Consider the following 15,870-nt stretch of genomic DNA (forward strand, 5'->3'; position numbering starts at 1 on the left):
TCACATTCTAAAAAGTTAGCTGTTAGAAATTAGATTCTGAAACAAATCTGAAGCTGAACTGGCAACACAGAATAGTGTGTGTGACTGATGTGTAGACAGAGATCATATAAAATTGTTTCGCGTATTTTCTTATAATCCTGTGGATAAAGTTATTCATTAAAAATACATGCATTATGATTACTTTACTTCCCTGACCTCAAGTGCTGTAGTCAGTTAATATACTTTGTGAGTTATTTTGGTATCCAGTGACATTTCAGTGAAGTGCCTAATTTGAACATGGAGGCTATAGCAAAACACGATTTCACTGCAACTGCTGATGATGAGCTGAGTTTTAAGAAAAATCAAGTACTCAAAGTAAGGCTTTAATTTTTTAAATACTTGTCAATAAGTCCTCTGAAAGAAGGAGACGGATGTTACCTAGAATTCTTGTTGTTGCAGATACTAAACATGGAGGACGATATGAATTGGTACAGGGCTGAATTAGACGGCAAAGAAGGACTTATTCCTAGTAACTACATTCAAATGAAAAGCCATAGGTATGTGGACAAGTACCAATTATTATTTAAAGTATTTTGCATAAATCAAACTAATGTTGCATTTAAAAAGTTAACTTATCAGTAACTTCGATCTTATTGCAATCGCCGGGAATTTTTGTGTAAATACGTAAACATGTGTTTTAAATTAATGTACTTGCACATAAAATCATGTTAATAAGTAGATTTTTATACTAAATTGTAGATAATACACAAATATTTCTTTTCAGTTGGTACTATGGTAGAATTACAAGAGCAGATGCAGAAAAACTCTTAGCAAATAAACCAGAAGGAGGATTTCTCATTAGGATCAGTGAATCAAGCCCTGGTGACTTCTCTTTATCTGTTAAGTAAGTACATTAGTTTTTCTCTCTATCATTATTTGTTCATACAAGTAAATCTACCATATTAATAATTATTTCAACATGCTGAGATATGATGGATCAGGATATCCTATAATGTGATGATAATAATTTTGTTAACAAAAATGTTAAATTTATATTTAGATACTCCTTTAAAAATAACTTCAATAAGTATTAACATAAACAAAACATATTATATGAATATTCCAGCCATGCTTCCTTTCCAATATTAATTCTGTCTTCAATATGTAGAAAATTTATCAGTGCTATAGAATATAAGAGAATTGCACAAATGGAATAAAAAGAAGTACATTAAATTTAAAAAAATGATTATGAATTATGCACGAAATTTGAATGGGTGACCACCAGTTTATTTAATTTTTGAAAAAGAATTAAATGTAACATTTCTAGAATATACCAGAAGTTTTTTGTATAATTGCACACATGTTTTAACATGTAATTATTGAGTGCTTTGTCACTTTATTAAATTACTCTTCATAGTAGTCTATGACCTGTGACATGGCAATTATCTAACTTTGTGTAATGATGGTTTAAAGCAATTAACTAAAATTAGAACAATGAAATCCTAAGGTGGGGTCATGGTAGTTATACACTAATATATAAATTGTTATTTTTAATTGTGCATAGTTTAGAATAGTTACCTTTACATTAATTATTGAATTCTGCACTTTAATTGATTGTATAGTTGGAAGATATTTCAATGAAAATATTTATCCTTCGTTTAGTTATGTTAGTATTAACTTTTCACCAATCACATACTTGTAATTTAATATTAATACTCACATTTATTAACACACTAGCTTTCGCCCGCGACTCCGTCCGCGTTGTATTGAAAAAAACAAAAGTAAGCCTATGTGTTCTTCCAGACTATCTGCTACATCTATGCCAAATTTCATTGAAATCCGTTCAACCGCTTAGGCTACAAATTCTAACAAACATCCATCTATCCATCCGTCCATCCATCTAAACTTTAACATTTATAATATTAGTATGATGTAAATTATAGAAGGTAAGAGTCCTTAAATAATCAAGGAAAATGTTTTGTATTTATATTGTCATGTCAAGAGATATTCCGCTTCCTAATATGGAATTATTTGTTGGTATGAAACTTGTGAAAATAATTACCATATCTAATGGTAAAAACAATAGAAATTTTAATTTTCAACATACCAACATTGAGACAGCTAAAGTCTGCTACAAATATTCAGTTAAAAAATTGTGGGTAAAACTTTTACTATTCAGTTGTTTTGTTAGTTAAAACTTAGCACATGTATGCAGCTTAAAGAACTTCATAATGAATGATCATTTATCTTTTTATTGTACATTACTTGAGATTTATGTTACTGTATGTTCTAAATAACTAGCAGTAAGATGGAAAAACTCTGGCTTATACAAAACGGGCCTTGAGTCTAGTGTAGGAACCAGTCACTCAACCACTACCATACATAAACAATTTTGTAACTTATAAATAAATCTTTAATTTTTGAATCAAACTTAACATTGTTAAAGTAATTTATTAGAATGTTTTAACTGTTCAGTAATCAACTAAGAGCAGGAAAAGACAATAACAAAGCATATTAAATGAATAAATCTAACTTCTCACTAATATTATAAATGCGAAAGTTTAGATAGATGAATGGATGTTTGTTAGAGTTTGTAGTCCAAACAGCTGTATGGATAGGGGTGAAATTCGACATAGACATAGAGTATAGTCTGGAAGAAAACATACACTACTCACTTTTGTTTTTTTTTTTAATTCCACATAGACGGAGTTGTGGGCGAAAGCTAGTAAATAAATAATTAATCATTGTTATCATGACAAACAGTCAATATTCACTAGGAATACATATGACAAATATTTCGTTGGAAACAACTGATAAACTGCCTATCATATAAACAATATCTTGACTTTTCTCTCTATGTGAGAACTTTTGTAGTTATAAAAATAATTATTTGGTAACTCATAAAGTTCCTCTCATATTAAACTTACAATAACAAGTTGTTTGTTTTTAAAGAAATAATAATTGCTTTTAAATATTACTATAACACTTTTCTTAGGATTTAAAAGTGGAAATAGATGTAGAGATTTCCTGATGTAATTTGCTCGATAGTTTATTTTCTTTGAGTTCATTGTGAAATTTTACTGACGGCAGAAAGATGGGAAATGAATCCTCAAGTATTTGTTGTTGTTTATGGTATTATAAACCAGATTACGCCCGCGACTCCGTCCGCGTGGATTAGAAAAAAACAAAAGTGATTTGCCTATGTGTTCTTCCAGACTATGCTCTACATCTGTACCAAATTTTCCGAAATAAAAAATTTTCCAAATATGATTTTCCAAAATAAAAAAAATCCGTTTAGCCGTTTAGGCTACAAAGTCTAACAAACATGCATCCATCCAACTTTCTCATTTGTAATATTAGTATTAGTATGATTTTATCCATTCAAAAGATTCAATTTACATGTTAAAATATTATTACCAAGTTCACGATAGTGAGGTTACATATTTATTGGTAGTTGATAGTCAAATAGCATGCTAGTATGAACGTCCATGCGAGGCAAGCAATACTATTCGATGTTAAATTGGTAGATAGCATAAGTAAATAACGCGTCTTGGTATCTGAGTCATTTAATCTTTCTAGCGGGTGTTTTTAACCGCAAATTTCACCCTTACGGCTTCTAGTGCTAGTGATTAGCGACCTATTTGTTCTAGTAGTTTGCTATAAAAATGTAGTTAAACAATTTTTTGTACCTTAACCGGTAACGTACAGTCGGGGAATCTCGCGATGTTCGAAAAGCTATCGTTTGAGGGTTTTGAACACATTGAGACGCAGAATAATAACCAATAAGATGCTGTTAAATCATTACGAGAAAAATATCGGTTATGCACGGCTATTGGTTTTTCTCATTAGTTAACAAAATTCACTTCGTCTTCGTAATCAGACGACACAACAGACCGCCAGGTACCATCCTCACCATGTTTTTGCGGAACTTTCTGCCCCGGACAGCCGCGTTGTGGAACGGTCATTCCTCGGCGGTATTACCAAACCAATACGACTTAGGGTCCTTCAAAAAGCGAGCCTACAATTTCCTCCAAAGGCCGCCAACGCATCTGTAATTCCTCTGGTGTTGCGGATGTCCATGGGCGTCGTTGACCACCTCTGTGTTCCCGCCGCCCGTTTGCCTCCTTCTCTTAAAAGAAGAAATATATCTAATTGATTTTGTAAGTGTAGTTTGTCTTGTTATAAGTAACTTGCAAATTTTGTTGTAAGCGAAACATCGCGAATTTCCGCGACAGTGTATCTTTTTCATTCTCTATGACGAAGACAGAGATAACAATATTTTTGTATCTCAGTTTGAGTAAACCCACATTTCGTGACTTATCGGTCGATGTGGTTTATTCAACAGAATCATTAGTCATCCATCGTGTTTTATATTTTGCTGATTATATTTTTTGTACTTTAAACTTCTTAAATCTATTTCTTGTATGCTTTTAAACCAGTTCGTTGTCAAACAGTATGAATCAGACAAAGTGAGGAGTGTGTTGGAACCAGTTTTAAACTATCGCATACTCGTATATAAATACTGTGATACTAATATTGACTTGGTGTATAGTTTATTTGCAAAGTATTTAGAAAGTTAATGAACTGAGGACAGTCCGGACTAAATGATCTAAAAACAAATTAATCGACTGACTGTTACATTATGAAATTTCCATGTTATCGATTTAAAAAAAAAGAATTTGAAACGTGCAAATCCTTTCAGATATTATGCATAATAATAGCAAATTCGGCATCTAGAACCTTCCAAGATACTTTGTCAATTGTTTTCACATTTTTTGTTAGTCTTCAAAAAGAAATAGATACATAATTCTACATAATTTTCGGCGCGTCATTTATCGAATAACATCGTTTGAGTATAAATTACTAATAAAAATAACTTTCGCCTGCGACTCCGTCCGCGTGTAAAAAAGAACTAAGTAGCCTATGTGTTCTTCCAGATTATCCTCTACAACTATGCTAAATTTCATAAATATACGTTCAGCAGTTTAGGCTACAAACTCTTACAAACATCTATCCATCCATCTAAACTTTCGCATTTATAATATTAGTAAGAAGTGACAACCAAAATTCAGTTTTTTACCCATGTAAAATTAAGAAAATCCGATAACCATATTATTGGCGTGGCTGATCATTTGTTATAGCGTAATTTCGGAAAAAACACTATAATATTAATTTGCATCATATACCTACTGTTATTTAAATCTTTCATATAATATGAAATATTTTATACTTTCCTTAATACAATAGTAGTGTACATTCGCACGTTTCATACAAACGAAGCGAATTGATTATTCATAGGGCACAAACTCTGGTATTCATTTTAAAATTGTATAACATTTTCGTGTGAGTGAATAATCATTAAATTTTTGCCGTATCGTTCATAAGCATTTTTGAAAATTAACTACCCAAAAGTATCCTAAATCAGAGTCTGTACTAACTATGCCTGTCTATATCTATACTAATATTATAAAGAGGAAATATTTCTATGTTTGTATGTATTGAAATAACTCAAAAACTACTGGAATAATTTCAGAAATTCTTGCACTATTAAAAAGGTAATTATCACCGAGTAACATAAAATATATTTTTACTATTTTTTTTTAAATTCCACGTTGACGAAATCGCGAGCAAGTGTCAAACATCATCAGACATCATTCATTAATTTCTAGATGATTCAGTAACATTCAATTCAGAACATTTGTTCGAGCTGTTGAACTCAATAGTTAAGGATATTAAGTACTGATTTTGCGGTTGTAAGTACGAATTCCACACACAATTATCGTGAACCATATCAGAAAAAGCTTCGATCTTAGTCGGAAGAAATATTAGTCATTTATGTTTTCTAATAATTTACTTACTCTAAAAATCCATATGTTCACTATTTTAATATTATGTCTACAAATACATATTCTTTATTCTTGTAAATATTGACTATCCATAATATTATCAATTTTTTATTGTCGTGCAAAAAAAATATCCCAAGTTTGTCATCTCTTTAGAGACGAGAATATTTGCCCGACCGCTTATTATTCGGAGAAATTGGAAATACTGTTGGTTCGTGTGAATCATCTTGTATTAAATTCAGCTACGTCATTCAAATGACGTCACTGTACATCACCAAACAGCACATTTAAGCTTAATTAGAAAAAAAAATAGAATGTACTACTTACCTTGTCTAAGTCTTACTTTGCCTTTATTTCTATAACTAGCTGTTCCCGTATGGCTGTATCCGCATGACTATGAAAATTTTATTTTATTGTTTACATTTGTCAAATTAGCAATTGCAAATATAAAAATGACATGACTTGATGAAAAACCATGACAATCTCCTTTTGTTGATGTTGGCAGCTTGTAACCTATGTTCCCTTTCCCACATTAGGTTTTTTTTTTTTTCAATTTATTTACCTTCTAAGTTTAATGGTGTGAAAATGTAAAGCCTAAAGCGTGCCGTAAGTGTTATATGAAAGAAAGAATTATTTAAAAATATCCTGTGATTGTTGACATCCTACGCCACGAAGTAATATGTGTTAACGCTTTATAATAATAGTATAGATAAGTACCTATTTGAAGGCAAATCGTATAAATTGGTATTTTCTAAACGCAATTCTAGATTATATTATGTTACTTGTAGTTTATCATTGATATCGTTATTATTTTAGATGTCCAGACGGTGTCCAGCATTTCAAGGTATTACGCGACGCGTCAAGCAAATTCTTCCTATGGGTGGTTAAGTTCAATTCGCTGAACGAGCTCGTAGACTACCACCGTTCGGCATCAGTCAGCCGCCTGCAGGACGTCAAACTACGAGATGTTGTACCCGAAGAGGTAAGGAAATAAACATCTTGGACTAACAATAACTTTCGAATTACGTGCATTTACATTTCTTATGCATTTAGTCACATTCTGTCCACTCTACTAACTAGAAATGATGTTAATCTAATATTACCTGGTCTACGAGCTTTAAATATATTCTTATTAAAAAAAAACACACAACATAATGTACAATACATGTTAACATAAATAGATCCTAGAAGAGTTGTCCTTGTTTTTTCAATGAGAGAGCGAAAGAGTTTTTGAATTGATGTTTCAATAGTGAAAAATCAAGGTTTAACGAGGTAGAAATAAACTTATTACATTAATTGTTTGCTTTGTAAATAAAGGCTGTTGTTTTCCGAATGTCCAAATATAGTGTAAGTCTAGTTTTCACCGTGTTGCCAAACTCGGTAATAACAAGATTTACGACCGGCGTCCTTATTCTGCTTTAGAAAATCGGCTTTCTAGTTTGCGATGTATTTGATATAGGATAAGTCTAAATCCTAATATCACGAGAAAATGTTTAGATAAGTTTTTTGATGACTGAGTTTTTGTGAAATAGACAAAAAATAAGCTATTGTATCAATGGATTTTTTTACGCTGAATTCTAAACCTAAATAATATGAATGAAATAAAATCTAAAACGACTTTAAAGTCCGTTCATTGTTATTCTAGAAAATAATACAATATCTTATTTGTATTGGATTCAACGCACCGTGAATATAACAAAACCACAATAACCAGACAAGAAGAAAAATCTCAGTTATAGTGTATATTTTATTGTAGTCGATAACTTTAACTTGAACCAATGATATGGTCTGTTTGATCCAGAGGGCTTGTCTATTGTTTGGAAATTGAGTGAAATTGCAAAATTAATTTCGTGTATAAAATTACGGATGAAATAAGTTGATTAAATATGAAATCTAAAGTTTTTTTTTAATAGACATTTACTTCAATTTAGAGTATGATTAATATATTTCTATTGTTAATACATCATCAAAGAAACATTTAACTTTTAATAATTTCATACTAATATAAAGAGGAAAAAATTGTATTTTGTATGTATTGAAATAACTTAAAAACTGCTGGGCCGATTTCAAAAATTCTTTCACCATTAAAAAGTAACATAGGTTATGTTTTTTAATTTTTAATTACACACGAGCGAAATCGCGAGTAACAGCTAGTGATTAAAAACTTCCTTTATACATAAATATACATTTGTGTATTTATTCGTAGACATACGACTTAATTAGATTTTCGTAGAGTAAATTCCATTCGCACAGGTCACGTATTAGAGTAGTGTACAAAGCATCTCGCAGCGGGAATGGTACGCCTCGCAAACATCTATGACCCTGATACAGTAACGAAAATAACCCGCATTCGATGTTTGGATAGTGAGAGATGGGTTGAACCCCCCTTTAGCGGTCACATGTAATCTATCCTTAATCGTGTTTATGTTTAACCTAGTACAGATGAAGCCCTTATTTAGATAATAAAAAATAATCAATCATACTTCATAATAGCAGCTCGGAGATATGGTCCCTCCCCCTGGTTTTTTTCCAATTTATGTACCCCCTAAGTTTAATAACTTGAAAATAAATAGCCTAAAGCATGTTGTAAGTGTAGGGCTTTTTGTTAAAGAAAGAATTATTCAAAAATATGCTGTGATTGCTTACGCTTTATTATGTTAGTATAAGTATAGGAGTATAGATAGGTATTATTATGTTATAATGAACTATTATTAAACACTAATGTAGTCTGTATTCGGTAGCAAGACACACGCAAAGCGTGAGCCGATGTCGTGCTTATCTCTTGCAATGCCATTGTGTCGACTCTAAATAAACAATAATCATTAAATTTAATTTGAATAAACGTAAATCACTTATATAGTTAACGCTGCGTTTATGCCTTGTTATCATTATTTACAGTGAAATACCATTTAGTAAGTAAATATTTATAATTCAGCTACCGTTGTCTAGCATTTTGACTTTTGAAATAATACTCCAAAATTGAAGGATATCAACTGATTTCTCTTACGTAAGAATTCCTTACCATATCTCCTATCTTCAATAACGATTTGATAAAAATGCACATAAAAAGCGCTTACTTGACGTTTTAGAGCGGGAGTACATCTATAACTAAACTATCGAACAAATGTTTTGCTGCCCATACAACTGTTTAGTTGCACAACTAAAAGTAAGTAGTGTGAGCACCTTCATATAAGCTCATAAGAATCAAAGCGCGACTAAACAGTTGTGTGATTGTTTAGTTAAACGTGTGCGCGGTCTTAAAATCCATCAAGACTTAATAGATGTTTAAAGGTTTTTAAACAATATGTTTTTAAATGTTTCTTCAGATGCTGGTGCAGGCGCTGTACGACTTCACGCCGCAAGAGGCGGGCGAGCTGGAGTTCAGGCGCGGTGACGTCATCACAGTCACCGACCGCTCCGACCAGCATTGGTGGCAGGTGAGGCACAACACGTATGAGTAACATTATTCCACGTAGGATAACAATTTACAGTTAAAGATTTTAATTCACTTCCCAATTTGGAACCACTGTAATTTAGTACGTGTTGATAAGAGCGTCGATGGCTCAGGGGTGGGCAGTTGACTTGTAACCTACAGGTCTTGGGTTCAAATCCTGTAATGTACCAATGTGATTATATAATTTCATATGTAACATAATTTACCTGACGCTCTTTCGGTGATGGAAAACATTGCGATACCTGCATACATCGGTGAAGGAATTCAAACATATGTCTGAAGTCAACCAACCCGCAGTGGGTCATGGTTGAATATGGCCTAGTTACTCCTTATTTAGGGTAGGCTCTGAGCCCCTCAGTTGCTATTGAGCGTAGATCACAATTAAGCGTCAAATGGTATTTTATTGAAATGGATAGCAAAGAATATCGATACTGACTGTAAAGAGTTACAGTTGGGTTCTTACACCTAAACCGGGTCCGTGTAATTTTATGGGAGGTAATAGTACTAAAGTTTAAATTGTTTATCACTCAAGTATCTATAATGATAAAACAATGATAACGTACTTATTGTAATCTCCTGACCTAAGACAATACACAATCACTTGCAATACGTCAATGCTTAATGGGGGCGCACACCTCTGATTAAACTATCGCATAATCGTTGCGCGATTGTCGATTGCTTCGCAGCCAATTCAACTGTTTAGTTGCACAACTAAAAATCAAGTAGTGTGCGAACCTCTATACAAGCTCATAGGAATCTAAGCGCGACTTATCAGTTGTGCGATAGTCTAGTCAAAGATTTGCGTTTACACTCTTGTAATTATCAAAGTATTGTTAAGATATTAATTTGTCTGCTATATTCGTTTGTTTCTTATGGCAACGCCCGCACCTAAATGTCCTAAATTTTATCCATTTAGGATAAATTTGTTTTTTTTTTAATTGTAATGTTTACTTCCAGGGTGAAATAGCGCATCGGCGCGGGCTGTTCCCGGCGTCGTACGTGACCGCGTACCACTCATAGTGGCAGTGCGACCTCACCTCTTGCCTCTCTACNNTTTATATATACATTTTAGCGCTTAAGGTTTTATTTGGAGAAGGACGGACGTCGGCGTGAGATCGACGATAGCGAGGTATGACCGGAGTATGATTTTATATGTAATTTTTGACGTGTTTTATGGTGCTTCATGTCCTACAGCTGATTACAATGTCGATTATTTTTAAGCAGTAGCTTGTTCGCGTCCCCACGCAATGGTATGACGCGAAATATAAGTGATTTTAGCAACGATACAACTATGTGGTAGTACAAAATTTACATACGTGCCGTGTCTATCATTTATACGTGGTTATGAGACGAATTTATATTTTTTCCTAAAGGTTTTAAATATATAGATAAGTTGTTATATGTTTTAATTACATTCAATTGCGTTTCACCTTTTAGAGCTTTTGCAAAACAATAATTGTGTTCCATCTATGTTATGTCACTGACCTCTACACATGGACAGGCTATAAGCTGTTAAATTTTGTGCCTATACGATTTTCCCCATTTTCGCGCTAACAGTAGTAAATTGTCTGATAACAATCCAACGTGTTAAACATGTGATGGAAATATCGGATTTTGTTATCTTATCTGACAGTGACGTCACTTTTAAGCTATCTGAGCCTCTATCAGCCAGTGGTGGGACAGGCTCTAATTAATAATAACTAACGGTAACATGAAAGTTTGAAGCAACGACCTATCTATCTATACAGATCAGTGTGTAGCCTATCTATATATTTAAATCTTGTTCTTTTTATTTATAGCGTGACATTTATATTGACGACTTTGTCATGGAACGTGCCAGAATAATTTGTAGATTCAAAGTAATATTGCTTAGTGTTTTTAAAAATACAATTGGGATCAATTCAGTGGTATTCGCTGAATCTGCGCCCGCGTGGATTTTACAATGATGTGATTTTATTTAATTTCAAACACACGACTGTTATTTATCGACATATTAGCGTATAATGCTCATTTTCTAAATATTTACCATTTACATTATAGTTAAGTATATAGCTCTAAGTTTGATTCTGATTTTATTTCAACACAATCAGGTAAATATGTGTGTACATACATGTATGTACATAAAGTATATCTGGTACCATAGACGAGTAGAAAACTGATATGCCGCGTACAGCGTCCCTTAAAAGCTTAGCTCTTAGATTTAGACATTGTATGGTTTGCGTTACGCACAATATGTAAAGGCCCCCCTGATATTACTCAAACGAATGATTTTATATTGGCAATATTATGACTATGTACAGTCAAAGAATTATATTCGCTACCCACTTAGGAATGAATAATTTACAGCGATATGAGCTTTATTTTAACATTTTTATATGTTGCTAGGAAAGTTCTCGAATTGCGTTGCGAGCGTCAAATGTTTTCATCGAGATGGGTCGGAAATAAATGTCCTCGACTGTACATACAAAGTTTTAGTACAATACACGCTCGTGTCTATACTGATTTGCTTTGGATGTTTTAATTAGGTTTTAACTATTTTAACATTTTATTTTTACACTATTAATACGATACTACAAAAAAATTTAAACTTTTAAATCTCTAATACAATACGAATCTTTAAAATTAGGACAAAATTTAGAGAAAAAAAAACTAATACGGTAGTATAGACCAGGTTAAAATAGCGCGAGCCATAGACAACTTTGGAATCTAGTCTTTATTGCCTTTGAAAAACATCGAGAGAATAGTCAAACAATTTACTGGATAGAGGTGAAGAGAATATTTCAAAGAAAAAAACATGACAGTTACAATATGAAAATGACGTTTTTGACATTGACAAGGGGGCGCTAGTGAGGTTAGTTTGACATTTAATGCAAGTGTCGATGTAGTCATTACAAATGCTTGATTCATCGACTGACACATTCTTCAAACTATGAAATATGTTTCTCCCTTTCATCGTCTTTGAAGAAAGAGACGACAATATTTCTTGTATAGACTTTTCAGCAGTGGATGGCAGTTGTTTGGAGCGCGCTATTTTAATTTATATTTACCCTAACGTTAACGTTGATATGCGCACTCGTGTCGGTGTACTTAGCTAGTGTTTAAGGGTGGGTATCTACTGTCGATATACTGTCATCCCACAAGTGTCGCGGCAGTAGAATCCCACGTTATTAAATTGAATTCGTTACTGAACGACCGAGTGCTCGTGTCGAATGGTAGATATTTATTTTTGTTATCGTAATGTATCCCAAAATTACTATATTTAATAGAGTCAAGTGACAATTTTGAGTTTACGCATCGGCAAAGCATTTAGAGGCCATTGTATTGAGCTTCTCGCTGTAGTGACGAAAAAGGCATGTTTATAAGAAATTGGAAGTGCTATAATCTATGATAATCAAATATTTAATTAATTAAGTTATCGATTCTCCAATATTGTGGAAGATGTATAATATTTTTTACTAATAAATTTAATATTGTACTCGCGAGTTTCATTTCAACCTAAACTTTTTACCCTATTACTTTGCAATATAAAATTAGATTGTTTAAACTTTCGCGAGACATTACTTTAAGCGAAAATAAAAACGGCTCAACTCACGCTTTTATCCTCCGGTGACGGCACCGACTAGTTTCAGACTCTTGCGACGTGACCGCGAACAAAACTAATACTCGCCCTGAAGCAGAACCCACGAAGGCTCTGAAACTACTCGGTGCCGTCACCGGAGGATAAAATTGAGAGTTGACCCGTTTTTAATTTTCGCTTAATATAAATTTAGTAAAAAAGTGGGATTAAAATTGTAAAAAAAAAGAACAATGATTAAGTAATTTATTTCCATTTTATAACATTATAAATAGTTAACAAGTTTCAGTATAAATATTTTATAAAACAATGTCTTTCAATAAATAATACTCAATACACAACTTTATAAGTACTTATATAAATATAATTGTAAAATTTGTGCTACAAATTTATCTAACCCCTAATCTAAAGCCTAAGCCAAATAAATAATTTGTTAAATACTCAATTTCATCCTAATATTAAAACTTTGGTCTACAATTAATATTAACTATAGAACCAATTTCAAAGGTTAAATAATCCCTTGCAAATAAATTAACTATACTGTGATAAGTTTATATTGGCTCGTAAGAACGGCGCTGCTGTCGCTGTGTCAGAAAATGGAAAAACCACATAGCCATAGGAAATAACATTAAAAATTATCACAAGACAGCTACAGTATGACAAGAAACTTAGACATTTTAAATTGACACGGGGCACTAACGAAATATAATTTAGTTTGAATTATGCCCACCGGGTCAGAAAACTTTATCTGTCTATAATAAAAAATCCAATCAACAGTTTCCTTATTAAAATACTGCAGCCATTTGTTAAAAATGTTATTTTTCAAATATCGAACAACATCAAATAATTTGATTTCTCGTTTCGGTATAAAATTAGCACAACTGTAATCCTACAATAATATTGTCAATTTGTTATATAAACATTCCATCGTAATCAACTTTTATAAAAGTTTGAGATTCGATGTGGAGTTTCCTTTATTAAAATAACTTGCACTTAATACACTTACAAAGAATTAGAAAAGGAATATTAGTATATTTTAAATATTCTACTCCTAATTTTTAGTAGAATTTTTGGTTTTTACTATAATTGTGAACACTAACATATTTCGGAATATTTTGCATATTTTTTTTGTTTAACAAAGGCGAACTATCTGATGCATAGTGTACAAATATGACCTATACACTTTTTATGGTAATGCACCAATAAGCGAATACACCACAGACTATGCTAAAAGTTTATCTCGTACGCCTTTATATAGTTAAAGTTTTGTTCAAAAAACATCACTAGAAGCTGAATAAAAATTTAGCTTCAAAATATACATTGTTATTACCGGGGTAGGATTTTTTTCAAATATGGCATTTGGATTTTTTTACCTACTTTTACAGTTAAGGCAGTTTATTTGAAAAATGGTCTAATGTAAGTACATACAAAAGTTACTAAAGAGATAATTAAGAAAAACATTTTACTGTAAGGTATTCTTTTTTTAAATGGAAGCAACCCATATAAATGTTAGTAATGGGTCGATTCCGGTTTAATACCTTTAACCAATGAACATTGAGATTTAAGTGTCCTTAAAAATCTATTGTTAATTGTCACTATTACTATAACACGTTACATGCCATTACTATTTTTTGTTATAAAATTCACAAAGCCAGTCAGCATTGAATGTGTTAAAAAATATACCTCGATAGGTATATATTTTCATAAAGTGCTGTTTATATTTTAAATATATTTAGTAACTACCTGTTGCTTTTTTCTAGGACTGACTGTATCTTGTTTGATCTATTTCAAAAAGGCTTACCTCCAACAACAAGCATCACATTTTCAAAGGCAATCCAATTAACTAACGCCCACGGACCCATTCTTACCCACGTCGGTAAGAATCCTTTGTATAATGACAAGATCCCCTCATTCTTCACAGATTGCCGCACACAGTCAACCAGACCACGATATAATAATCCTCTGAGGAAAAAAGAAATAATTAGAAAAAGCAGTTCAGTTCATTCTACGTCAAAACGTAAAGTAAAAATTATTATCACTAGTAATCATATTGTCCCCAGGTCCATGAAAAAAAAAACCACCAAGAAACCATGCTTGTCATACGAAATAGAATAATATGGTTAGAGCGCCATCTATATAATAACGTGGTAAACTTACAAAACTACTTTTCTAAATCGACAAAAGATGGCGTTTGCGAGGCAGATTTCAATGTAGCCGTGGTTTCGTCATTATATTTGGTTTTTAGGTCATTGATAATGATATTACCTAACTAATTATTAGATAATGTAAATATCGTAATACTTTATTCATTTCATTCATAAAACGTTTTTGATAAGGTAAATATATCAAAGTTGTTTTACACCTATCTTTCAGTACAAATTTCCAAAAAATAAAATAGCACATTTAAAAACAATATGCCTACATGTATTAACAAAACATTACGACATTTGCTTATAAATTTATTGTGTAACAGTTACATAACAAGTGTTAACTAGCATCGACTGTGAACCAAACGCCCTTGATAAGTGACTAGGAAATGATCTAAAACGAAAGGAAAAGGACAATAGTCAATGAGAGTGCGCAGGCCGCGACTTTGACCCGGTTGTTTGACCTCGACCGCGCGTTGCTCTCGCTCGTATGTACACCAGCCGCCACAAATAATGCATCATATTGACGTACAAGCCACGCGTTCTTACATATTCTACCTAATGATATGGTATATCAAACGTTATTCTTATTTTTATTATATCACTATCTTTCGCCCGCGATTCCATCCGCGTGGGATTATAAAAAACAAAAGTAGCCTATGTGTTTTTCCAGACTATCATCTACGTCTATGCCAAATTTCATCGAGATTCGTTCAACCGTTTAGGCTACAAACTCTAACAAACATCTGTGGTGTCCGAAACTTTCGCATTAATATTAGTATGATAGTATGATGCAATTTCGCGAAAAATGAAAGAGGGCGTGAGTCTTTTAAATAAGTAAGTGACAATTCAGAATCAGTTTATCGTAGTGGT

At 32.4% G+C, this 15,870-nt stretch overlaps 1 protein-coding gene across 1 annotated transcript; it reads left to right on the forward strand.

Annotated features, from left to right (window-relative positions):
* Nucleotides 1–51: 51 nt before the first annotated feature.
* Nucleotides 52–10,322, forward strand: LOC106107200 (protein enhancer of sevenless 2B). The gene is made up of 6 exons (XM_013287947.1): nucleotides 52–354; nucleotides 439–536; nucleotides 764–883; nucleotides 6,639–6,804; nucleotides 9,149–9,259; nucleotides 10,234–10,322. The coding sequence occupies exons 1-6, from the start codon at nucleotides 277–279 to the stop codon at nucleotides 10,294–10,296; spliced, it is 636 nt and encodes a 211-aa protein (XP_013143401.1). The 5' UTR covers nucleotides 52–276; the 3' UTR covers nucleotides 10,297–10,322.
* The last annotated feature ends 5,548 nt before the right edge of the window (nucleotides 10,323–15,870 follow it).

The sequence above is a fragment of the Papilio polytes genome, unplaced genomic scaffold (genome assembly GCF_000836215.1).
Source record: "Papilio polytes unplaced genomic scaffold, Ppol_1.0 DF822067.1, whole genome shotgun sequence".
Lineage (NCBI taxonomy): Eukaryota > Metazoa > Arthropoda > Insecta > Lepidoptera > Papilionidae > Papilio > Papilio polytes.